The sequence below is a fragment of the Melospiza georgiana genome, chromosome 1 (assembly GCF_028018845.1).
Source record: "Melospiza georgiana isolate bMelGeo1 chromosome 1, bMelGeo1.pri, whole genome shotgun sequence".
NCBI classification, from domain to species: domain Eukaryota; kingdom Metazoa; phylum Chordata; class Aves; order Passeriformes; family Passerellidae; genus Melospiza; species Melospiza georgiana.
The window spans coordinates 48,194,887-48,221,532 of record NC_080430.1 but is presented as its reverse complement, the minus strand read 5'-3'; the positions used below and the strand labels follow the sequence as shown (position 1 = coordinate 48,221,532).

The window sequence follows — 26,646 nt, the reverse complement described above, 5'->3', positions numbered from 1 at the left end:
CCTCAGTCAAAAGGAAATGTATTTGCCCGTGCAATAGGTAGATTCTATAGTTTTTATGGATCTCTTTAGATTTGTGGTCTACAGATGATTTTCTTCATTAAAAGTGTAGAGGAAACATGATGGGGGAAAATAAAACTGTTGAAAACAAAGCCTTACTCAGCTGAAGCTCTCCTCAGTCAAGTTTGTCTGGCAGGAGCTGATGTTCTTTTTGTGTTGTGGCCAGCAAATTCAGGTTCTGGCTGAGGCTTCCAGCATCCCTGCTGCCAGGGACGGGATGCCAAGGCAGGGAGTGCAAGGAGTAGCCTGTGGGTCAGGCCCCGGGTGAGTCAGCCCCACTTCAGCACTGCAGACAGCTTAATGCCAGAACACGGGCAGGCAGGCTGAGAGTACCCAGGACTGCGCTGCTGAGGAGGTGGGAAACGCCGTCACTGTGAGTGTGGGAGCAGAAGGTGCCAAGGTCTCAGTTTCAATTGACTGTCGAGGTGGATTAACAGCTCATTGCTGCCAAGAAACCTCGCTTCTCCTCCCCTCTCCCGTGTTGTATCACCTCTGAGTAGCTGTTTGACTCAAACATGGTAAAAAGCAGTTGACCGAAAATGCTTTTTCAATTTTTGGGGTTTTTTTTGCTGATTGATTGAGCCAGTGCACTGCGCAGCAAGGGGACCGCTGGATGGAGATGCAAATGATGGGCTTTTGATGTTTCGGGGAGAAATTGTGGGAACTTTGCATTTGCTAAGGCTCTACAGGGTAGAAGACACCCTAAAGTAAATGCCTGATTTTCTCAATGACCAGCAAGCCAGCTGCATGCTTTAATTGTGTTTATTCCCTGTTCCTTTAACATCTACCAAATGTAGACAATATCACAGTGTTTCTTAATCACATTGTTTAGTCTTTCAAGGCATTTCCTGCAATCCAGTTTTATTTATAGACCATCCATTGTCTCATTTACTGCCTTGTGCTTTGCTTTGTGGTGATGTGCGATCCTGTCGGCGTCAGAACTGCCATTGTTGGAAATAAATTGCTGGAGTGTTAAAGTTCATAAATTGCTTTTAATATTATGTGTTGAGAGCCTTATGTAGAATGTAGCAGGGCTTGCAGAGTCAGAGGACTGAGCCTTTTCAGAGCAGACCAGAGGCACACCAGAAAGAAGGAAAAATGGAGACATCCACAAGGCTGGATGAGCTCCCACTTATAAAAGTAGTCTGAGACTAAGGTACAACGTTTCCCAATAAAGGGATGATTTCACAATTTTGTTCAGACCAACTTGAGCTCCAGCTTCTGCTGCAGTTGAAGAAAGGTCATTAGGCCAGCTTAGTTGAAGCAGCAACTGAAGGTGCTCAAAGCCTGTTTTAACCTTTACCTGTTTGCGTCTTTGGATGTCTGGTATTCTCAGCCAGCTCCTGTCTTGCTTTAGAGGATGCATGTGCAAACATGTCTCCATGTGCTTTCACCACTTCCTTCTCTTTTTCTGTAAGAAGAAGTGGGACTGCACCCACTTCTGGGGATTTCTGCAGCTTCTCTTGTTCTGTGGTACGTGATGGCGCTTTGCTGGGTCTCAGCAGAGCATGCAGGAAACACCATGGTTGTTGTGGAGGGCTTGGCAAAGCCAGCAGGAACCTCCCCATCTGCAGAAGGGTGCACAGGCTGCTGTGTCTGAAAATTGCAGAGCTTTGCTACTAGAGAGGGTGTCCTGCCACCATCGAACTGAGAGAGGCATGCAGAAGCTTTGTTTGTAAGCCCAAAGAGGCACTACACACTCTTGATAAACATTTGTTGTTGCTGTTGGAAGATTATAAAGTTTGATGAGTCAGAAGAGACAGAACTTCAATTCTGCAAAACCTATGGATTTGGTTATTCCCCTTTCCTCTTTCCCTGAAATTCACAGTTCACACTATTTGACACGAGATCCTGTTGATATTCATATTCTTGCCAAATTATGACGTGTTATGTAGCTGATTATGTCACTGTGAATGTATACTACATCCTTGTGTATTCACGTGTCTGAATGTAGCATGAAGAAGTATTTATATGTGGGTATCTCTGGATCCGTGAGGTGAGGATGTGTGTGTGCGTGTGTGTGTGTATATGTGGAAACTGCTGTGTGTTCTGCCTTCTTCCTGACATACTGGTTGCTATAGTGCAGTGATCTATTTGTGAACACCCAGAAGATCATTGCTATAGTTAAAAGAAACCGTGTTTCCTGGCCATAACTTCCTGGGCAATCTCTTCTCCTGAAGCGCCAGCATTAACCGAACTGGTCACGTTCCCTGGGACTCCAGGAGTGACACTGTAACAGAAGCTTTCTTTAGTTTGTCGCTTTTCCCCCACCAGCATATTTAATAATATTTAAAAATAGTTTTTCTATTTAAATCTAATGCATGCCTATTATTCACCGTACATTTCAGTGCTTCAGCCATCTTTCTAACAGGCTGTCGAGCTGTGCAGCTGTCGTGGCGTTGTGTCCTGTGCTTGCTCCTGTAACGTGTGCCGTTCTCCTGCCCCTGCGCATAAACACACACACCTGTACATTTCCATCCACCTGCCCAGCCAGGGGAAATGTAGGAGACTGGAGCGGCAGCGCTGGAGTTCTGCCTGAACTGCTGTAATATTCTTCTTTCTGTTTTTTTTTTTTTTTTTTTCTCTCCCTGCAGGTGTGAATGAGAGAGGCTCTCTGCAGTGTTTAGTGTCCAGTTGTGCTGGCTCCGAGGAACAGCAGCGTCGCAATGCCCCCTCCTGCTGATATAGTGAAGGTGGCGATTGAATGGCCAGGTGCCTTCCCCAAGTTAATGGAAATAGATCAAGTAAGTGCCTGTGTACCTGTGCTCAGCTGGCCCTGTTCATGAATAAGTTCTTTGCATGTTTTCTTCTGTATTTATACTTACTTCAATGCATGTGCATTTTTCTATGAATGTATGTGGGGTAGAAAGTGTTTTTTATAAGGGGTGTAACCCTCTTCTTCTTTTACTGCTTAAGATTTTTGATGTGTTTAGCTGGTTTCTTCATTTGCTTTTTCTTTCTAAACAGCTGCTTGAATAAGGCATTTACTGCTTGTGTGACCCAGTTAACACTTTTGTGCCTTAGTTTCTTCAACTGTTAAATTGTGGTAGTGTTTTACCTCTGGGTGGAAAGTCTTCAAATTTCTAGTCAGTGCTTTGCATTTAGAATAGAATCATACTGAATGGCTTGCAGCAAGTGCAGATTTTGGAAATTTAGTGGTGCACTGTGAGCAGGAGGACCTTTGTTGTTCTGTTCAGGAATCTCAGAGGTTGTTCTGTTTGTCTGGTTAGTTCTAAAGTAATGGCCCTGTGGACAGATTGGAGGCAGTATACAGAAGTTAACAAATTCAAAATTATGAATTAAAAACTCCTTTTAGGGAATTGTGGTGGGGGGAAACAAACAAAAACAAGTTATACAAGGGCTGTGTTTTATATTCTGGACTTCTCTGAGATTGTTTTTGTGGCCCATGTATTAATATTAAAAGCAACCTCTTTAATATTTAACAGCTTACCCTTAACATTTTGAAATCCTGCAGCATGTTACCTGGTTAGAATGATTATTATTTCTGTAAATAGTATTCAGAGTGAAGAAAAGCATTTTATAATGTGCTTTAGACCCTGGTGTGTCTGGGGACTCAGTACATTATAAAGGTCTATTGGAGAGGAGAGCATTTGAATTCACACTGAAAATGTATTACTGAAATGGGTTAGTAATTTTTTCATGCAGTGCAATGAGTTTCACTTGTAGTTAACCCTTTTGTGGCACATGCCTGGGAAATTCCTGTGTGAAATTTGAAGAAATATGGTACAAGAGGGCATCTGGAATCACAGCAGTATGATTTTTAAGCATTCTGGAAGCTCCCTTAGAGGAAAAGGGAGTTCCCAAGTGAAACCAGACTTTGTAGGTTGATTTTTTTGACCTGCCACGCTTTTCCATTTTCATTTGCTGAATTTTTTCAGTAAGCATAGAAATCTTCTGCCTTCTGGAGTGAAGAATATTTTACTTTTTTCTTCTTATATAACTAATGGTAGACATTGCACACTGTGTTCAGGGAAAGATGCGTGTTAGTCATGATGAACCAAGTACAGTGAGGACAAAACTGAAAAAGTATTATGAAGTCTCCTTTCAAATAGCAGCAGAATAATTTGAAAAGTATTTGGTTTTATTTACAAAAAGCTCAAAGTAACTCTCAAAAAACCCTCATACCTTATCTGTAATATTAGCTTACTTTCCTAGTACCTTGTTTTTAATTTTATGATGTAAGATTTGAAAGAGACAAGAAAGATCAATGTTGAACTATATTGGGTAAAACTCCTCAAACAGAACCTGCCAAGTTATCTGCAAGCTTCCTCAAGCCACATTATGGGTAGGAGGAGGAAGGAGAGGGAAAGTAAGGCCAAAATGGAGAAGGCTTTAACAGCAGTATGCTCCCGATGCAGAGAGAAATGGAAATGAGAGAATGAAGTTTGAGAGTCTCATTCCTCCCCTTTCTGACATGGAAAGATGGGAAAGAAACATCCCTTCCTTCTACCCATGCACACAAACAGGCGTATTTACCTTTCTCAAGGTTGGAGCAATGTGGGAATGAACCTTGAAAATATCTAGGGTGATACATACTTCAGAGCACACAGCTCTGCCTTTGATTCACTTAGTGCTAACTTTTCCTCAATCTGTTTCCTTTAGAGCAGCTATTCAGTGGAAGAGCTGTAGTGGAGGAGATGATTCATCCCTCAGATGGCTAGCTGTCGGAGATGATAAAGGGGAGGAAGACAGAAAAGAGAAACGACTTACCCCCTGACCAGACACTGCAGCCAGTGCCTGTGTCCCAGGTGGCATCTGCTCATTCAGTCACCCTTTGACATATATTCAGAAAATCCTAAAAACTTTCACATAATGGTTTCTCCTCTCTCTTTCTTACCATCAAGAAAAACAGAATTTAAATGAACAGGACTATAATATTACTTAAAAAAAACCCCAGCAGAACCCCATCACTGTAGTGTGACACAAGTGTTTTATCTTTCAGGGTACTGAGGCTGTTCCAAAAACTGAAGTACAAATACCATATAAGAAATCAAAGGAAAATCTGGGAGGTTTTTTAAGGTTGCTCATTGCATATACTTGGAAGCACTTATTTATATTCAGTTGCACATTATCCTAATTTACTTGCTGCATGTATGCATGTTTTGCTTAGCAGTGGAGAGAGTAAAATATTTTCAAAGTGAAGAAGTGTCACTGTGAAACCAGAACCATTGATGGTGGTGTACTGGCAGGTGTGGGCCTTAAAAGAGCTCATGAGGATTTTTTCCCCAAATGTTATTAAACTTTACACTCCCCTGCATGACTTCTGACAGCTTGGACTTCAGGAGGCACAGACCCTTTTCAAGTTGAGGCTTCCCACTGCATTTCTGTAGGTTTGTTAACCTGGGTTCACCAATGGTGGTTTAAAATTTAATCATGCAAAATTAGTCTCACTCAGAGAGATTCTGTGCCAGAAAAATTGACATATAATTAAGTGCCTTTTGGAATTAGCCTCTGTGCCTGCTTCCAATGAATGTAAAGAAAATTTTCTGCTCATTCATTGACATGTAGTATTTGATATCAGTGTTTCACAAGTGCTTTTTTCTTGGAAAGTTGCTTTAAACAAGGGAGGCGGGAACTGTCTCTTATTTACAGCCCTCTCTCTCTTACCAGGTAGGAACTAATTAAGTTGCAGTAAACCTCACAGGTGGCTGATGCCTGTATGGATTAGAACTGATTTTAAATAATATTCTTCTTGAGAGATGGACTTGACTGAATTTAGTTACTCTCTTCCTGAATACTTGGGGTTTATTTGGGTTTCCCCCCCCAGCTCCATCATTTTCTTCAATCATAAATTAGAAAAATAGCATCCAGACTCTTCTCTCCTCCATAAAACTGTACTGCCAATATTAAAACTCTGCCCAAAATTAATTTTTAATATGAAGATTTGATTGTGGCTTCAGAACTGAGTACAGTGTTGATCTTTCATGCTTTAGTCTTTCTGTCATGTAAGGGGAGGAATGGAAATGAGTTGGTGTCTGAATTTGCATTGGGATCTTTTTGTGGGCTTTTTAGCAATGCAGTCTGGGGAAGAAATGAATGGTAGATGCTGGCTGTCTGTTATCTTTTTCTTCAATCTTCTGGCTGATTATTCTAGAAGATGTTGATAATAGGATTGCACAGGGTCTGTACAGTTGAGCCAGGATGCTGGCTAGTCTATCCTGTCTTCTCTTTGATTGTCCCAGAAATAGCTATTTCATAAGAGGGTGTTATTTCTTGTGTTCAGTGAAAGCCTGCATGCTTTAATTTGTGCCCATTATGTATAATTCTTAGCTGTTGGGGTTTTTTTACAGCACAAATTATTTTAGGTAAGCCAATGCTCGTTTTAGGTTACCTGGATACTTTGTGGATTTACAGTCGCACTGTTCCTGCTGCAGGAGAAGCAGCTTCCAGGAGAGGCACAAGATGGAGATTTGGGGACAACATCTATTTTGGCTTATCCCATCCAAATCCACTCGTGTGTCTTAACACAAGTTGTACTAAAACCAGACTCCTCTAAGCTTGGGGATGAACTTCCTCAGCCATGGAGGTAAACAAGGCTTTCCTATTGAAAGGAACAGTTTATAATTAAACTTGGCCATACAGTCTCTTCCTCCAGGCTTGCTTTTACCTATGAGATCATTAAACATGGATTAAATTAGCAGATGTGAGTCTTTACATTAGCAAAAAGAAATGGATGGGGGGGAGGGAGGAGGAGAGCTGTGGTTTTTTTTTCAAAGAACAAATCTCGTATGGTGAGCAAAATTTACAGGAGCATTTTCATATGACAATTTCATGTTAATAGAAATGCAGCCATGGATAGAGCCATGGGCTGCTTTACATTTATGTTCTCTCTAAAGTTTAGATTTAGTCAGCAAGTTTATCTTTTAAGAATCTCTTTCAAATTGTCTCTTCTGCCAGTGTCATTTTAATTGTGGTTCTTTTTTGTCTTCTTCATAGAAGTCATTGTACTTCACTGCATATTAAAAGGTCACCAGTAAGATTTTGGTTTTTTTAAAAGAAGCTTTCAAACCTAAATCTAGTTTCAGACCTAAATATGGACCCTTGGGGATTGTTAATTGATTCAGTGTGTTTCTCAAACTGTGGGGAAAAATGAAGTTCAAAAGGGATTGTAAAATGCTTAATTAGAGAAAAGAAAGTTGCACATCGCTTCTGCCATGTGTGTAGACTAAGAATAGATCTAGTTTCTGCAAGTACTGCCACTAGTAATAGCAGTATACTGAGACAATCCTGGCACCACGAGTCTAAATGTATGCTATACTAGTGAGCACCAGCATTGTTCAAGCAGTGATCAAGAAAGGGATATTGATGTCTCACTGTACTGTGAAGTGTCACTCTCTGTGCTTCATTCTGGCTCCAGACTCTGACTTGAGGCATTTAGTTCCTAAGGGAATGAAGGGAAAGAGAGGCTCTTGCCTCCTTCCCACAAACCTGCAAATTTATATGAACTCTTACCCAGAAAATATAATGGTACTGCAGTAGCTGGAACTAGTGAAGATTTTTGGTATGAATATTGCTAAGATTTCCAGTGTTATTGCACATCCTGAGTTTATAGTAAAGGGAAATGTCAGTGCCTCTAACAGCTGACAAGATTGCAGTTTCTTGAAGATAGAGGGCTACGAAGCAGATCATGAGGAGAGGAAACCCCCCCCCCCAAAAAAAAAAAAAAAAACAAACAACCCACTGACTTATAAAAACATTCCCTGCCTGGATTTGCAGCAGGAAAGGAGCAGCAGCACCTTTCTGTCAGATAGGAGAAGGAACCAGTGCTCGGGGCTGGCCACTGCAGCTGTATCTCACCCATTCTGAAAGGAGGACATCAGCTGCTGCTGATGGAGGACTTGCCCAAAGATGGATGAACCAAAAGGTGGCTGCCTTTTCAAAAAGAATTGAAAAACATTTTGTTGTCTTAAGCCAGTTTGTTAAAGGTAGAGCTTGCTTAAAATCAGTGTTTAGGTGCCAATCAGATGCTTTTGGAGTTTTATTGCTCCTTGTTGTACCTGTCATATTTCAGCTTCACAAAATTGAATATGAAGCTGTTCATAAAGCAGCATATAAACATAGTGAAAATATTATTAATAGAGCTGGTAAAGAAATACTATCCGTTATTTTTATGTGATTTTTTTTTTCCATTTCCTTTGTTGGACTAATGAAAATCTCATTTTTTTACTTTTTTAATTTTAAAAGCTGTTAGCAGCAAGAATAACCTTAGAAACAATAATGCAAATTTTTTAGTGCACTGGATATAATTCAATGCACTGACACACTTGTATGCATAGACAATGCTTCGTTAATATAATGAACCAATTGTTAGCTACAATGGAGTTTGAAAAATATGATTCTTTTTCTTACAGAACTGCAGCATTGGAGTAGTCATCATTAGAGCCTCAGTTCTTTGATGCGGTGGCTGCCAGCCAGCAGGGATAAAACAGGCAATGTTATTGTCACATGTTACATTTTATTAGTCTGGCTTGTCCAAAGCCACATTCCCACTGGTTGGCTGGATTCTTTCAAAGCTGCAAACTTATGTCCTGTGGTGTGTGTGGCTGGGACCTCATCACTGAAAAATACATAAAAACTCTGTCTTACTGCTTCTGTTTAATACAGAGGGAGCAGCCAGACCTAGTAGATGGAAGAGGTAATAGCTGTGCAGAAGGTTTAGGCATTGTAAAAGAAAGGGAGGGGGAGAATAAATAGAAATGTTTTGTGAACTGCAGTCACAAATGGGTGCTATTTATGCTTTCTACTTGGTGCTATTTTCTAGGTGAAGAACCATAAGTTCAGTGCAGTAAACAGGGTTCTGTTGGTTGGTTGGCTGGGTGTTTTTTTGTTAAATAGAAGTGCAAGTAGAGCCAGGATACACTTGAGGTCTCTACAGAACTAATATCCTAGTGTTCCTGATCTCCAGAGAATAATATTTTAACAAAGAGATAAAGCACTCTCTTCTATTCTCCTCTTGATTTGTGTGGGTTTGTGGGGTTTTTTCTTTGGTGGATTTGGTTTGACTTTTTTCATGTCTGATTTTAGTAACTCAATAATTCTCGCCAGAACCTCCCTGTTGGAGCCTGAATTTTGCTGCCTGCAGGTGATGGCATTTTCAAGATGAAGGCTAAACATGACTTTAAGGTTGTTGCATCCATAAAATTTTTTAACTATCAGCAGGAGTCCCATCTCTTAAGTTAATTCTGCTCTTATTAAAGGGAAATGTGTAACAATGAGATTTCTGAAGTTATGGACTGATGAATTCATTCACATTCTGGCCAGCTGGAGTATCCAGGCACACTTTATGACTCAATTATATTCTAGTTATAGACATACAGACATTACATTTTGTAATACAAAAGAGAGTAATACCAAAAATCCCACAGTAGAAATTTTTTTGCTTTCATGGAGAAACTTCATGTCCTTTTAGGCTAGAAATATGTCAGTCATGACCTGGGGGTTTGGGGTTCCTTCACTCTGTCTTGAAAGGCATTCTCTCCTAATAAGTTGTGTGAAGAGACACATCTTAAAGCCCTGCTTTGTATTTAAAAGTGTGTTTTGGCTGTATTTTAAATATGTGTGGCAAGAATGCTGCATGCAAACACGGTGAAATTCACTGCTACGGGTCCCTAGGTGTTTTTTAACTTTTCAGAACTCTTGATTGAGTGTTTTTAGTGTTCTTACTTACACTTGAGAAAACAGGGAGTGTTACGGCTTGTTAGGGACACTAGAGATGGAGTAAGAAGTCTCTGCAAAATTCTGTTCATGGTTTTCATTTTTTGATTGAGGTTTTTTTGTTAACAACATTATATTTTGCTGCTTCCCTTGTTGTACAGTCACTGTAACATCCTAAACACATGATCTGTGGGTCAATGCTTATATCAGGTGAAATGCAGACTTAGGAGTGAGGATCTCTTTGGAGGTGGGAAGGGAGTAACTGAGGAAGCTACAGCTGAGTGTGAAGGGAGAGAGGACACAAAAACCTGGGTTTCCCTAAGTCTTGGGCACCCTGTGGAGCTCCTAGTGCTAAATTTATACCAAGGTGTTGCCACTGACATGTTAAAACTGTCACCTTAAGAGCTGTGAACTGAGCTGATAAAAGCTCTCCCCCATCAGCAGCAGCTGCACTTGCTGAGGATTTTGCTGTTGGCTCTGAGGTGTGAATGTTTCCAGCCCTGGGCTGTGCTGCTGCACAGCTCAACTGTGTGGTGTTGGCCTGCCCTTGGCTGGGTTTTATGGTCTTTTTCACTGTAGCATTGTGGATTCCCTGTTCTTCAGGCATTCATTCTCTAGGGTGCTCCCCTGGGTTAGAGAATTCCTCCCTTTCATCTTTTACAGATGCCCGATAATAAGTTAACAAGTCTGGTCTCACCAGTATTCCATTGTATGGAATGGTGTTGATTCCCAGAGTGGGTCAGAGCAGGTTGAGGTCCAAAGCACTCCAGCATCCCCCCTTTCCAAAGACCTTTTCTCTTACACCCCAGGAAACCAGTGTTGAATTAGCAAGTCATGGATCGAGGAGTCCTTGCATCTGGTGTTTGCCACCGGTCCACTGTGGACCCTAGTGTATGACAGTAACAGGTAAAACCTCCACTGACTCTGAAAAGAGGTGTTTTTCTGCTTTTAAATAGCCATAAAATGACTTTAGCACTGAAAAATTTATTAGTGTCATAATAGTATTAATTATAAGACAGAATGTTTACTGTTTACTGGCTTGAAGTTCTGTTTTTTGACAGGTGCACAGGTCAGCAACTGAATTCTTTTCCTTAATGCTGTTTCACACTAACAGATGTGCTGCATCTGCTATTTTTTCTGTGATAGGCTTAAAGACAGCAGAGTTAAGGGTTTTCTTGTTACTTCTGCAGTTAAAAGGTGTCAGACAGGGAGAGGGATATCCCAATCATTGTCCCAGAAAAAACTCCAACAAGCAGAACCTAGCAAACCAACCCAAGGAAAAAGAAAAAGCAATAAATCTCTATCAGTCTTGCAGAAAGGAAAGATATTCAGGCTTGGCCTAAAACAAACCTGTCTACAATTTCCTGGTATAGCCCAAAATATATCAGAACTGTACATATAACACAGGTTTCTACCTGGATTTAGGCTTCTGTCCTCTTTACAGTTCACACACACACACACACACACACATACACAGACACACACACTTTCTGTTTGATTTGGAAGGGCTTTAAACCCAAATTGGAGTACTACTGGTGGTTTGAACAGGACCTAGAAGTGGGTCAGCATTGATATATTGGACATTCTTTGCTTGCTTTTGCTCATGCCATGATTTCTCTGGAACAGCACAGTGGTCTGGACTAACACCTGTGCTTAGTTCTTCCTGGTGACTGTTTACCTATGAGTTCTCCATAGGGGTAGGCATGAAAGGATGAAACTGGTGAGGAAATTGGAGTGGGAAATCTTAGTCTGTGCTCTGCAAGTTACTTTGGAAGTGCTACCAAGTACTGCACAAGTAGCAAGGGCAGGTACTCAAGAAGACAGAGTTTGGGACCTGTGTGCATCCCAGCACACAGAACCCGGTGACACAACTGAGATATGTGCAGGTGAGCTCAGAACTGGCGACCTGCATTAGGGCCATGCCTGAATCCTGGACATCTGTGCTAACCAGTCAGTGCAGATAGAGCTTTACCAGGTGTGTAAATTCACACTGGCTGTAGTGCTGCCTGTGCTCTGTGTCATTGTCAGGATTCTCCCCTTGTGTGCAGATCTGTAAGACATGAGGCTGAAATGCCCCAGTGTCACTTAATTTCAACTCTCAATTTAATATCTGCCCTAGGAAAATACTTTTATTCTAACCAATGTGTTCAGTGCAGATACTGTGATAAGTCAGCTGAAGGTGTTATCTCCTGTAGGGAGCACAAAGTTTACTTTGATCTCTGTTATTTTGTACATTAAAGCAACAGCCTGATCTTCTTAGAGCTTTAAATGAGCATCTCAGCATGTGTAAAAGCTCACTTCATTTTTACAAGTCTAGGAGGAGACATAGAGACAAAAAAAAAAAAAAAAAAAGGCACTAGCACAAAATACTCATTTCTATGAAAGAAAAACTTAAAAATATTTTTGACTGATTGTAAGAAATTCTTTGAAGTACATTGACTAATAAGGTAAATTTGACTTTTTGGAACTGTAAATGCAGCAAAGCTAAGTAAATTTCCATAAACAGAATTTTATTAAGATTAAGGTAACAAAAACTTCAAATCTACGCTCTTTGACATTTGGCAGATATTTAGAGCCAGGGGCAAAAAAAAAACCAAAAAGGGACTTTGAATGGCCTGCCAAGTGAAATTACTCTGCAGAGAATGGAAATAGACTTTTATCTCATTTTCCATGGTTAAAAACTGAAAAAAAAAAAAAAAAAGCTCCCTTTTCTTTGTTTCCTAGTAGTGCTGTGGTCCTATCCTTGCAGTAGACAGTCATGTCCTGACACTGGTACCCAAACACATTTCCGTGTCTCGCAGGCTGCGGCACATTCTGGGGGTGGCTGCAAGCCAGCTGGGAAGTGCAGCAGGAACTGGGCACTCACCCACCTGCCTGTCACTGCAGGGCTCTGCTGGCAAGGGGGCCTGGCTGTGCAGGCAGGGTGGCAGGGCTGCTCCTGCTGCTGCTGCTGCCAGCTCAGTGTGCTGCGTGCCAGCGTCCCTGCAGCAGCCTCCTGCCAACCAGCCTCCGCCTAGGAGAGGGCACACAGGGAGCCATGGCAGCCCTTGTGCTTGCAGGGACGCCCCTCTTGTGAACAATGTCCTGGTGGCAGTTTATCTCCCAGCCAGGGAAGGGGAGGGAATTTTTTCTGGAGACTTAAATCTAGGGGGAGTGCAGCCCAAGGGATTATTAGGAGCAGCAGCTTATTGCTAGTACTTATTTGTGATGGTGTTCACAGGGGTCTTAGGATGAGGGAAGAGATGAGGATCTGACTCCATGTTTCAGAAGGCTTGTTTAATTATTTTATGATATATATTATATTAAAAGAATAGAAGAAAGGATTTCATCAGAAAGCTAGCTAAGAATAGAAAAAGAAGGAATGAATAACCAAGGCTTCTGTCTCGGACAGAGAGTCCAAGCCAGCTGACCGTGATTGGCCATTAATTAAAAACAACCAGCATGAGACCAATCACAGATCCACCTGTTGCATTCCACAGCAGCAGATAATCATTGTTTACATTTTGTTCCCGTCTGAGGCCTCTCAGCTTCTCAGGGGGAAAAATCCTAAGGAAAGGATTTTTCATAAAACGTGTCTGTGACACTTATTATTACTTATTGCCGTGGTGTTATTTATTTAATATTTATCAATTTGTAAAGTGTTATCAAATTGATAATTGCAAACTCTGTGTCCCAGAAGAGTTCCACTTTTTTTCATCATCTTGTTTCTTTCATCATGGGCTGTGCTTACTCACATCAGTGCTGTAGCAGTAGTGCCACAGGAGGACCAAGCTGTACCGTGAGAAGCTGATTGTGTAAATAATTTTTCTTATTGAGGATCCATTTGCTTTTTCTTTTAGCTGTACTTTACAGGTTCTAATTGATTTGTTGCAGGGTTTTTTTGGTTTTTTTTTGTCCAAGTTTTTAGTTTCAGATTTTGTCATATAACAATGCAAAGGTGGTGTAGATTAGGCAAAGGGGGTAGGAAGTGAATGGGATTGACAAAGGACATAAAAGTTAATGGTATAGAGAACTTAAAAGTATGAAAATAATGATTTTAAATGTAATTTAATCCAGTCTTTGGAGTATTTCTATTATTCCTATTTTAGGTTGTTGAATTGCTTTTTTGTCATCTTCTAATAGGAAACTGTAGATCCTATGGGAAGTAATGAGAAGGAAAAGCAGTACTCTTTTTGTCCTCCATGATATTGAATCTGCTACCTGGTTTCTGTTTACTTTGTAAAGGTAGTTAATAACCCAGATAAAATTTTGTCAAAATATGGAAATATCAGAACAGGACCTACAGCAGCATCCTGAGGGATGAAGGGGATAGAGCATGCAAAGCTGTGCATTCTGCCTGGCAGCAGTTTGCCTACAGACTGGCCCATGAGCACTGAAAGGCAATCTGAACTTATCTAGCTCCAGACAAAATTGTGCTCCTCCCTCTGTCCTCCACAAATTTTTTTTTTTTTTTTTTTTTTTTTTTTTTTTTTTTTTTTTTTTTTTTTTTTTTTTTTTTTTGCTGGTTGTTGTTTCTTAAAAGGTAAAGAAAGCAGTTGGAAGCCAGGGTTGCTCTTATAGGATTACAGAAGCTGAAAAAGCCCTCAGAGAGGAGAACAGTAGGTCAAAGTAGCTGTACACAAGTGACACAATAATCCAGACTGAGGAACTGATCAGTCCAAAAAAGCTAGGAGAAAAACCCACTTTTTCTATCTGGTGTGATCTGCCTGTTCTGCTCCACAGCCTGGCTGCAGCTATGCCAAAAACTGAGGCAGTGCAGCAGAGAAGCTGCTGTGGAGAAGGAACCTGTTCCTGCTGCAGAATGGAGCAGTTTCCCTCCTCTGCCTTTTCTTCCCTGTGCTGGTGTTTGCTGCTCATTTAGCAAGGAAATCAGGAAATTTCACCAGGAAATCAGTCCTGGGGAAAACTATTTCCCTTCCTTCCCCTCCTTCTCCTGGGCCAGCTTTTAGTTGTATTAACTGCCCTGGTGTGGATCATCTTGGGTGGTCACGTGAAAACAGAAATGGCTATGAAAGAAGGAAGGAAACCAAGGACTGAGACAATATGGTAAGCAGGAACAGAATCCTTTCAGCAGGTGCTTTCATTCCTGTCTGATTAAAATGGTCTTGTGTAATGTTTCTGCCTGTTTATTAACTGGCTTAGTTGACTGGACTGTTGAAATAATAAATTCTTCTCTGGTCCTGACCTGGCCAAGGAGTCCTGTCTATGGCTTTCTGTCAGTGGCAAAGCACAGAAAACAAATTCAAGGGAAAAATATTTTTTCCTTCACGTAACATGCCCTGATACTGAATTAATTTTCCTACTAATAATTTTCTACAAAAATTAAAGGTAAAAAGCTTATTTTGATAATAGCATTGAATTAATTTGGTTTATGGTGAGTCTTCTGTATTTGTTTCCTTTTAAGTAATTCAGTGAACTGTTATTAGTGGAAGTAACTAGAGAGGGGGATCCTATGATGTTTAGGTGATTTGGGAAGTTTTTGTGAAGCAAAAGATATAGGTGACATTGTGTGGTCACCCAGTATCGGGGGAAAAAAGCTCAGTACTCACTCAGCTGGTAAAATTTGGCATGTTTTTTTCTGCCATGCAATTTCATCTATGGTTTTGGACATAAAAGGGCATTTGCTCTTAGCCAGAAGTCTTCTAAAAACACTTGTGTGTGCACCCTGTGTTTATAACCATGTTCAAAGCATTGCAACATCAACAGGCTAGACTGTTTTCTTCTTTTCTATTTTGGGACCCAAAGCAGGGGAGCTGTTTTGAGTCAGTCCAAATGCTCCTGTGCTCACAGATGTAGAGAATAGAGCAGAACTGAGACATCTGGGATTCTAACACCTTCCAGGTGGTGTTTTATCAGAGGGGAACCTGCATGTGTGCACTTAAGAGAGAGGATTAGTGTCATCATATGACCATCTCTGAAAGGAACAAAAGAAGGTTTAAAGTTATTGAATGACTTCTGGTTTCAGATATCATTCCTGGAAAATGCTGGTGTTGATATCTAAATCTTCTGTTTCTGTTGGGTAATGAGATACAGTGCACACAAAAGGCCCTTTTGATTTCTCAGTTGAAAAACTGAGTCTATGTTATATGGGCTAAGGTTGGCAAAAATAATGGATAATGTCATAATGCAAATATCTAGAATTGCTATCTTTATACCTTTATGAGACCGAAACAGCAGAAAATTTTGGGATCCTTTCACACTTGACATTAAATAAATAATGAAATGCTACTAGTTTTGTTTTTTGCATTTGCGGGCTTTGGAATCATATTCTAAGAACTCAGAGTTATTCTAATTTGGTGATTTTGCTTTTTCTTTCTTTTTTTCATTTACCAGAAAAAGCCACTGTCCTCGATAATAAAAGAAGTCTGTGATGGGTAAGTTCTGCTATATAGTACATACTAGATACAGTGCTTTTTGAAGTATTAAACCAACTAGGAGATATTTTTTTCCAAAGAAAATCTAGATATCCTGTATGACTAGTCATTAGTTTCTTAAATATTTTTGTGTTAGTTTCAAATTTTGAATTTGCAGTGCATTTTGGATCAATTGCTTGCAAGATGAGGCTCCTAACAAAACAGCTCCATCATAGGGGTGACTCTCATTTTGACTGCTTCCTTCCTTTCTGCACAGAAATGCATTTTGCATTTTTGCAGTTTGGCTGTGGTCCCTGCTGTTCACGTGTTAAGGGACTAAAGCACTGCCTCTGGATCTGAATTTTGAGCACTGACTCCAGTGGGTGCTGTTAGCTGGTCCAGTTGATGTGACTGTTTATATGAAACTGAAATGTTAATTGCAAATTCTGTATTATAGACTAATAATTGGCTAAGACAAATACCTAGATTTAAGTTTAATGGATTAATCAAAAAACCTGTTTCAAGCAAGTGCTAGCACACAGGAGAAACTAGCTATATTTATCAAATTGCTGCTGAGCTAAGAAGGTGATATTTTATGCCTAATGTATTATATCAACTTAATACTCTATCCATTGTGTATTGTATAAGCTAGCATAAACTTCTGGTACTGTACATTTTTTTTGGTCAATTTTAGTGACTTAGTGGTCTTGCTAACTGCAAAAAAAGATCACTAGGATGTATTTGTAATGAGGTTTTCCTTTTGTAAGCATGCTTTTAGCTTAAACTTTGGAACTCATCATTGAAAGCTATGGAAAACTATGAGAAGTATGAGAAATACATGGGAATGACAGACACTTGTTTGGTCATGCTAAAATTATGTAAAGGGTACTTTTTGAATTATTAAGGTTTCATTTTGTGATTAATTTATTTTCATATTTCTAAGGTGGTCTCTTGCAAATCATGACCAATTTGCACTGCAGCATGCTGATAGTTCTAATTTCTACATCACCGAGAAGGTGGGTAAATTGTTCAATGCAATTTTTGCATAGCCTATAAAAATATTTGCCACAGTAATTTATTTTAAATTAAAATATATGAAAATATACTTTCCATAATGCAATGCCACTGAAAGGGTAGGTACTGCAAGACCTGATTTAATGACTCTTTAACTGATTTTTTTCTGTTAGGAATAGCAAATAAAAGTCCAAATGTGCAAAGTTCTTCACGTCAGTTGAGTTTGAGACTTGAGCACTGAGCCCTTCAACTTTGATATTCCTGTGTGTTTAGTATTCTGCTAACAAGTGGTGTACAGGAAACTGGAATATTTAAAACATGAAGGGCTCTTTGAAGTGTGAGGAGACCTTCAGTGCATGTCACTTTCCCTTTTGGCTGAGCTGGTAGAAATAAGTTTCAGTGACTGTGTGATATTTCCTACTCTCTCCTGCCTGCTGTCTTGTCCTTACCCAGTTCTGTAAGTTCTGTTGGCTTACTTTTTCTTGTCCCCATTTAGTGTGGCAATAGGTGATTCATCAAGTGATGCAATGATTTCAGCACAGAGTAATGAAAAGGCTATAGCTGTAATAAAAATGGAATGTCTAGTATAAATATATGGGACATGCTCAAGTGAATGGGACCAAGTAGAACATTCATTCCTAGCATTACTGGTAAAATTGCCCAAATTACAAAATAAAGATGATTTGGAAGAGTGCACATGTAGTACTGCAGATGTACAATTTCTAAGCAATGGCACAAGGACACTGTTTAAAGCCTGCTGAAGTCCACATGCAAATTCCCTAATCTTGGTGGATGCTGAGCTTAAAAGACCTGAGCTTAACTGCATAGATATAGATGCCTCTTGCTCACCTTGTTATCAGTTTAGTTTGGCTTGCTCTGAAGTAGAGACATGTCTTGGTTCAGTTTTACATTTTACAGTTCTTTAGGTTTTGCTAATATGACTGAGACATGAACTAAGTTTTCTCTTGCTGTAATTCATACCCACACCCAAGAAATAAAGGAAACTTAGGCACTTAGTTAAGACTAATTTGGGAAGACTAAATTTAACAAGATAGCAAGAACAGTTGCTCATAAGATAGTGCTGGTTTTGTTTTGGTTATTTTTTTTTCCTGGGCTGTTTTGTTTTGGTTTATTTTTGTTTGTTAATTTTGCTTGGTTTTTTTTAACAGACCAGTTTCAGTTTTTCATTCAACTACTTGTCAGCCTGGACAACCTTCTCAATATGTCCCCCCCCCCCCCCCCCCCCCCTTTTTTTTTTTGGGTCTTCCACTTTTTTTGCTTGTATGTTTTGGGTTTTTTTTTCCTCTCCTTTCTTTTCGAGTTTCAGTTGACAGACACTTCAAAGGCCACTACAAGAAAACCTGTTGAAATAATTACTGACTTCTGTGTTTTGCCTCCACCAAATTAAACAGTGAGATTGTTCTGCTAATTGCCCCCAATGGTGACACAATGTTTACCAATAAAGCAGTCACAATTGAATTTGCCTGTTGGCATTTAAATTCTGTGAGTATTTCCAAGAAGTAGGGATTGAGTGAATACTTCAGCTTTTTCAAGGTCTTTGTCCTGATGAAATTGGAGGGATATTTCAGGCTTTATCTCCACCTTTGGAGGATAGGATTCTGTGGCTTTGGAGAAATCTTTTCTGTTCCACATAAAAGAGAGCCTGACGGTTTTTGGCTGCCTTTAACTTGCAATAAGGATGGAAAATTATGGTCTTCTAGGACATTTTGGATTGTACTGCAGAGAGGACTTTGAGTTTGTTTATTCCCTACTGGAAATATGCAGAGTGTCTGACTCTGAGTCACATAAATAAGAGAGAAGAGCTCTAAATGCCACTAGAATTACTCAGATGTCTGTGACTTTCATTAGATATTGTTCACTGTTTATAGCTGGTTGTTGGATAGTGGCTGTGAAGAAAGGCTTATATAGGCCATCACCCCTTCCACATACTTTCCCTCATTTGTGTTCAGTAAGACATTGTTCTGTCTGAATTAAAACATGAAAATCACCAGGCATGAGGAGAAACACATGCACTTCAAGGAAGCTACAACACTTTATTGTTAAAATCCACATTGCTTTAATCTTAGTTTTACTAATGGATATGAGCAGAGCATTTTTTGTTGCAGTGACAGCTTCTCATAAGAAGTATTTTTCACAGCTCTTAAAGATGAATTGTGTGACTGTATGTGTGCGGATAACATTATCTATAGGTCATGTTTCTGCAGAGACTGCCTTCCAGGTAGAGATGCCTCTTTAAAATATCACTATGTTTAAAGTTACCAGAAAGAAAAGCAATTAGTGATTTCTTGTATACAGCAGCAAGAAGCTTTGAAGAGAAAATGTCCAAATGTTACATGGCTTACAACTGTAGTTCTGTTTTTGGTGGCAAACAGCCCATCTGTGTGTTGGCTGTCATATACAGAACTCTTTATCTTTTGTAGCTGGACCTATATCTCCCAATTATATCACGCATAAATAAAAACAACACCCAAGCAGTTCTGTCTCTGAAATTGTTTATGTTTTGGCTGTATTATTTGGAAAAATGCCTCTACAGATATAGCAGTAACTCCTTCAGGCAGCATAAGTGAGGTCTTTTAACAAATTTTGATTCACCCAGGGTTCCTACTACAGATAGGGCTTATCCCAGCAGATCCAGTTTTGGCTGCTGCCTCTGGGGCCATGGTATAGCTATAACTGTGCCCCTGAAACTGCAGTGAAAATTATTAATTATGTCTTTTAGCCTTTTTTTCTAAAAATGAGAGAAATAAAAGAAGAGGGTATGTAGACAAGAAAACAAAGCACTCATAGTGCCTGAGCTAAAATCTCTCTGATGTCTCAAAGTGTTTGATTTTTAATTAATTTTAAATGTTAATAGGTGTGTTTTTTTAAAAGGCTTTGCTTATCATGAAGGAGCATTTCTCTGGTAGGTCAAATGCCTAAAAGCCTGACTTCTGAGTCGGTATCTTATCATGCTAGATACTAAAAGATAAGAATAAATAAGTCACCTTTGCCTCAGTCTATCCAGGCTGTACCTGAATTAGATGCTTGTGTACATCAGGTGCAATGACTCAGGAACACTATAGCCTGGGGGAACTCAGGTTTAGAAAAGAAAATGCTGTATGAAGAGTAGAAAATGGCTGTATAATTTTGTGTGCTATGTGTGCTCCCTGGCTGAAAACCACAGCTCAGATAATTGTTAGCTATGTTCCTCTGCTGGCATTATGAGCAGGGCAGGGACAGACATTTGGGTGGCTGATGCTACACCTTGGTGGATATGGCTGGTCCCTCATCACTGCTCTCCCTTGGCCTTGCAGACCATGGCCAGCTCTGGATCCATTTGTAGGTCCTGTGTTTGTCTTGGGAAGGATGGTGTTCAAGCTGGATTCACTGCTGGATGCACAATGTGGTCACTCTTAACCCTTCACCTGAGCAGATCTCAGAAATGAAGGGTTGGCTGCGGGTGCTGAGGGGTTTGTGAGCCAGCACTGAGCATGCAGAGGTGACAATGGTGACATTTTTTGTTATCTTTAAATACAAGGATGTTTCATTCATCTTTATATTGAATGCAACCCGTTATTAATGTCACAATTTTGTTGTGTTTGTTCTTTTTTACATCTGATGCATCGGAATACTTCCCATGGGTTTTTTCTCCTTCTCTCCTATCTCCTACATTTCCCTTTCATTCTTTTTACTTGAAGTGGAGGGGAGCAGACACTGAGTTTACTCCATTAGTTTTGGGAAACTTTTAATTCTGTTTTGCAAGAGCTGCTTCACCTTCCTTTGGTTGCAATTATTCAACTCTGTGCTGTGTTTGAAGATGGGACATCTTTCTTACCCCATCTTCTCAGGGCTGGGAACCTGAGTGAAGTCCCTGTTCTTTGTGCTTTTTCAAAGGTGATTTTGCTCATGACCTATTTTTTGCTGAATGCAACCTGTAATTGTATATTCATGTGAAATTCCTCCATGCCTTTACAGGCTCCCTGTGTGGGAGTGTATGCAAATAACAGGACAAGAAATGAGCAATTTGTATAGTTGGGACTTTTTGAGTTTTTACGTTTTTCATATTTGTCTGTTTTCTCTGATTAATTGAATTTCAGTGAGTTGTAAAAAAACATTCTTAATAATGGTTTCTGATTCTTGAAGGACCTGGTGCTTCTTAAGCAACTGAGAATGAAAAGTAGCATGAGGAATGGGAACTGGAGAAATGTGTTAAGAGAGCTGTTTCATTTTCCATTTTGCATCACTCCTGATAATACTTTTATTAATAGTGCTACTTAAATGGTAGATTGTAGATTAGATCTGGATCAAACCATGCCTGGCTTTCCCTTTTCTTATAAGACATAAGGCCACTTATAAGACATGGTATTTCCCACATATTCACACATTTCTTACTGTTTTGGGGCATCTGCACAGCCCTGCAGAAATTCCCTACAGTAAGGGCAGCATGTGGCATCTGAGTGGCCATGCTCCTGCCTGCTTGATGGATGCTGGTAACACTGCCCTGTAGACTCCAGTCAAGTCTTAGAGAGCACTAGTACATTTTTCAAGTGAACAGAAGTAAAACTTCAGTATCCATATACTAAATCACTTTCAACCCTCCTTCATTCAGGCTGATTTCAAGAACCTTGATAATGTTTATCCTTCTTTTAGTTCTCTTAGGACTCTTTTTGTAAGACTTTTGGTCTATACTAAATTTTCTAAAGAAAATAATTATGCCCTGTCCCCCTATTATATTTTCTGGCCCTAGCATAAACAGCTTAATTCTTCTGCTTGCTTCCTATTAAAACAATTGTTATGGCAATCTTCTGTTTAGCTCCTTAGTTCCATATCAAGGCTGATGAGATGGAACAAGTGGGGTAGTTTTAAAAAAATCTGTATATATATTTTCCTGAATTAAGTTTGCAATTTTGCCTCACAATTAATCACTAGAGAGGAAAGGCTCTAAAAATGTTCAGCTTTCAGTTAGAGCAATTGAAGGTAGGTATGGCATACCAGGGACACAGTACAACTATTTGGGTTCAGCTGATGGCAAACAGTTCTGTGTAAGACTTGGCCCTAAAGAAAAATATTCTTTAATTCATCTTTAAGCTTAGAGAACAACCTATCTGGATGGGTAGTTTTCCTAAGTGCAATGAACAGACATAACAGGGCAGCACTGAAAGAGGATGGTTCTGATTTCTTCTCCCCTTCCCCAGAAGATCCTGACACTTAATTTTTTGGGTTTTGTTTTTGTTTTTTTGTTTTTGTTTTGTGTTTTTTTTTTTTTTTTTTTTTTTTTTGACAATTTTTGTAGGTGGTGGCAAGGAGGGGATGATTTTGTGCCACTTTAATTCATTAAATTTGCTTAGTAAAAAGGCTTCTGCTTGATCTGATGCAGGGATGAGGTAGGACTTGAATCATGTCCAGGAATAGCCTGTACACAAGAAAGAAGCAAAGGAAAGGTAGGAAGAATGGAACTTTGCTTTTTTTAACAGCTGTGAGCTGTCCCTCAATTGTTTCTGGAACTGGCTTAAGCTGAACAATATTTTGTCAAGCTCCAACTGCAGTCAAAAATGGAAAAGGAATGTTTTACCTGCAGTCCTCCTGTGAGGGAGAGGAAGGGCACAGGAAGGGTGTAGGAGAGGGATGTATGTCCTAGAGAAGCACAAACACCTCCAGGCTTTCCCTTAAACAAGTCTTGGTGTTGTGGCTCCAAGTGTGGTGCTTGCAAAATGAGCTGGCCCACTTTTCCTGCTTATGCTATACTGCTTATTCCTGTCTCCTACTGTGCAAACCAGGCAAACCCCAAAATGATAAAATTTTCATCTGCTTTATTTCCCTTATTGACTGATACGGCTGTCTATGCCACATATAACAGTAGCAGGGATGAGCAAGATGTTGAAAAGCAAAACTCTGTGGTAGCAAACTAGGCAACTGTGCTTTGATTTGGCAAAAGTGAGCCACAGCCTGGGCTTCAGTATTCACTTATTCTCTAAGCATCTGCTTAAGGAGCACTGCTGCTGTGCTGGCCCTCAGTGGTGTTATGAGTGAATATGGTGGGTAACCTGTGCTGAAGAGCTGACTTCAGTTTGATAATCCTTACTTGGGTTTGGTGGGGTTTTGTTCTTGGGTTTTTTTTAATCCAAACCAGCCCTGTTCTGATTTCTCCACATCATCTTACTAATAATAGTATGAGCACAGCTAAGTCAGTCATTTCCTGATGTTTATTTTTCAGGGTGCAGCTCTTCTGTTGGAATTTATCAGAGGACGATAGGGCTGCTTGTGTTGGGCCCACCCCTTCCCTGTGGCTGGTACAACTCTGCTGTGTGTCTGTGTGGTTGCTTGAATTGGGGAACTGATCCAAGTTAAAAATAACTCATGTGTAACTTCTTTCAATGTGTCAGAAGGATGTCTGCCCAAAGTGTGATACCACTGCTGCTCTGCAGAACAAGTGGTGCTTGGTAATGCTGTCCTTGTAGATCACTCCACTTGCAGATGGGTAAATCATGCAAAGTTTGGTCTTTTTCTTGGGATGTGATTTAAGTGGCAGTCAAGTTGGTATTTCTGTGGGTTGCTGGAGAAATAGGTAGTTGAGCATTATTTTTCCACTCTGTTTCTTCTTTCTCTTTGCTTCACTAACATCCGAGTGACTGCTGCTGGGTGGAAAGTTTGTTCAAGTCACGCATCTGCAAAACAATACTCTGGACTCAGGAATACTTTTTCTTTTCCTTTTTTTTTATGAATGAAGGAAGAGGAAGTGTTAACTTTTTAAGGTCAGATGGTAGACTGTGCTGCTGTGTGGTGGTAGATCTGATGTAAGGGAAGTGTTGGGGCCCCATGCACTGGAGAACGTGCAGAATTCTGCCTCTTGTAAGTTGTAGAATTGCACTGGCTAATGTACAGCCTGAGACTGCACCACTTGGTCTAACTTGATTTATTTACCAGCTTCTGTAATCCTTGAATAGAGACAGATAAACAGCATGCAGAAAACATTCTCTTTTTAGAAACTTCAGACAAACTACTTACTTTTTTAAGGAAAATGTTATAATCAAATCATAACATGAAAATCCAGAAGACATTGTCCCTTCTTTTCAATAGCTTCCCAGAAAAGAAATTTTATCACAAGCTTAATTGCATCAGTATTTCTTCTAAAACAGTACACTTCTGTCCTGCCAAGTAGTACAATGTAGGTAATTACCTGTATCACTTAGCTTACATCTTATTAAATATTTTGGTGACTAAAAATAAACTTAAGAAATCCCCTACCAAGTCAGCCAAATGAAATCCCATCTCATAGTCTAGTCTGTCTCCAGCTCTAGCAGTAGCAAATGCTGTTCAGGGTAGTGACTTGATGATGACTTTCAGTCTCTTTATGCCTCCTCAGTTTTCACATTTGTGGTACTACAGGTGTTGGAGACTACACCTACTCGTAGTCTATTTAATATCCTGCGTAAAGGTGATGCCACTCCTTCATCTCTTCTTGAACCTCTGACAGCAAGCTTGAAGAATTTACTGCCTTCTGGATGGAGAGGTGTATTTTCTATCTGCTTTAAGCTGACCCCCTACTGATTACATCATGTGCCCCTAAGTTCTCATACTGCAGGGTTTCATAAAAACAGTTCTGCATTCTGGTTGTCCACTACCATCTCTCCTGTGTTCTTTGTCCCTCCAGACTGAGTAGACCCCACCTTTTGAGGCAGCTGCTGAAGCCCATTGGACACTTGCCTTTCTCTGCATTTTCTCAGAAACTGCTGTGCCCCTCCTAAGGAGTGAAGAAGATCAGAGGTGCCCTCGGTGCCCTGTATGTGGGTACATGCAGTTCCTGTGCTGTGGCAGAGTGACGCCCTCTGTCCTGTTCCTGGTGCCACCTCTGGTGACACCCAGTGTTTGCTGGATCCTGTAGCTGAATCCGTGCTTTAAGGGAGAACTTTGTCTCTCTTTCCTGAGCTGTTAACTCAGTAATGAACTCTATAACTCTAATATTCTGTGTCATTTTGTCCTCATTTACAACTTGCACAAACTCATCCTTGTGGAAATGTAATGGAGTCATAAACTTAAAGTGTATTTCACAGCTCTAATTTTCTGTTGTTGTGTCCATTTGGAGGAAGGTGCAACAAAATAACAGCAGTAAGGAAATAAGGATGAATCTGTTACTAAAGGTAATAAATGCAAGAAGAATTTTAGATTTCTTGGCTGTTATTGTCTGGGGTGATTAGGGAAGTCTGAAGAAAGCTGTTTGGTCAAGGTTAAAGAACAGTCTGAGTATAACCATGGGAACCAATGCTTCTGGAACTTCATCAAGTATGTTAAGAAAATATTCCATTCCAACCAGTTAGAGTGAGCTGAGCCTTGAGGCATTTTGCCTCATATAAAAGATCATTAAAATGATAAGACAAATGTGTTGCAAAATAACCTATTTTACCTGGTAAATTTTCCAGTGTCACTGCAGCAAAGCTCTGAATAAATAGCTTCACTCTTTTGATAGGATTTTTTTTTTTAAAGTGAATTTACTTGCCTTCATCCTCTGCATGGTTTGGTGGACTCTGGTAATGCTTGAGGCTGGCTTTCTAGATGTAAGTCTCCTGCATGTGTTTTGGGCAAATTAGTGACACAGAAAAGCAGAGCTTTGAGAATCTGCAGAATCTGCTGACAGATAGTCACAGAATTGCTTAGGTTGGAAAAACCTTCTGAGATAATCAAGTTCAACCATTAACCTGGCACTGCCAAGTCCACCACAAAACTGTGTCCCCAAGTGCCACATCTTTTAAATGCATCCAGGGACAATGACTCAACTGCTTCCCTGATCAGCTTGTTCCAGTGCTTGGCAACCCTTTCCATGAATAATATTTTCTTGCTACCAAATCTAAAACACCCCTGGTTCAACCTGAGGCCATTTCCTCTTATCCTATTGATTGTTACTTAAGAGAGACTGACCTCCACCCTGCTGAGCTCTGGGGACCACCACTGGTGACCAGATATAACCAGCTGGATGTAACTCCACTCGTCACTACCCTTTGGGATTGGCAGTCAAGCCAGTTTTTTATCCAGCAATGCACCTGTCCAAGCCATGAGCAGCCAGTTTCTCCAGGAGAATGCTGTGGGAGACAGTGTCAAAGGCCTTACTAAAGTCCAGGTGAACAACATCCACAGCCTTTCCCTCATCTGCTGAGCAGTTCACTTTTGCATAGGAGACCAGATTGGTCAAGCAGGACTTGCCTTTCCTAAATCCCTTCTGGCTGGGCTTGATCATCTGGTTGTCCTGTATGTGCCTCAGGATCACTCAAGGTGATCTGTTCTGTGGCTTTCCCTGGCACTGAGGTCAGACTGACAGTCCTGTAGTTCCCCAGATTAAGTTTTAGTTTAGCTTTGATCCTTCTAATTTTCTCCCTACATAACCTCACAGCACCCCAATAGCCCTCCTGAGTGTGCTGCCCCTTCTTCCAAAGCTTGTAATCTCTCTTATTTTTCCTTAGTTCCAGCCAAAGGTTTGTGCTGGTGTTTCTCACTTCTTCTCTTGCCTTGGCCTGCTTCTGTGCCTTTAAGATTTCCTTCATGCAGGATGCCCAGC

General features: G+C 40.2%; 1 protein-coding gene across 2 annotated transcripts in view; it reads left to right on the top strand.

Annotated features, from left to right (window-relative positions):
• Positions 1–26,646, top strand: part of ELMO1 (engulfment and cell motility 1) — a 302,214-nt gene that overhangs the window by 46,252 nt on the left and 229,316 nt on the right. The window contains exons 3-5 of one of the 2 annotated variants that reach the window (XM_058027258.1): positions 2,652–2,801; positions 16,066–16,106; positions 17,029–17,101. In XM_058027258.1, the coding sequence (XP_057883241.1) occupies positions 2,724–2,801; positions 16,066–16,106; positions 17,029–17,101 (192 nt within the window). In that variant the 5' untranslated portion in view covers positions 2,652–2,723. Of the gene's footprint in view, positions 1–2,651; positions 2,802–16,065; positions 16,107–17,028; positions 17,102–26,646 lie in introns of those variants that run through there. The other variant, XM_058027263.1, reaches the window with a different exon arrangement.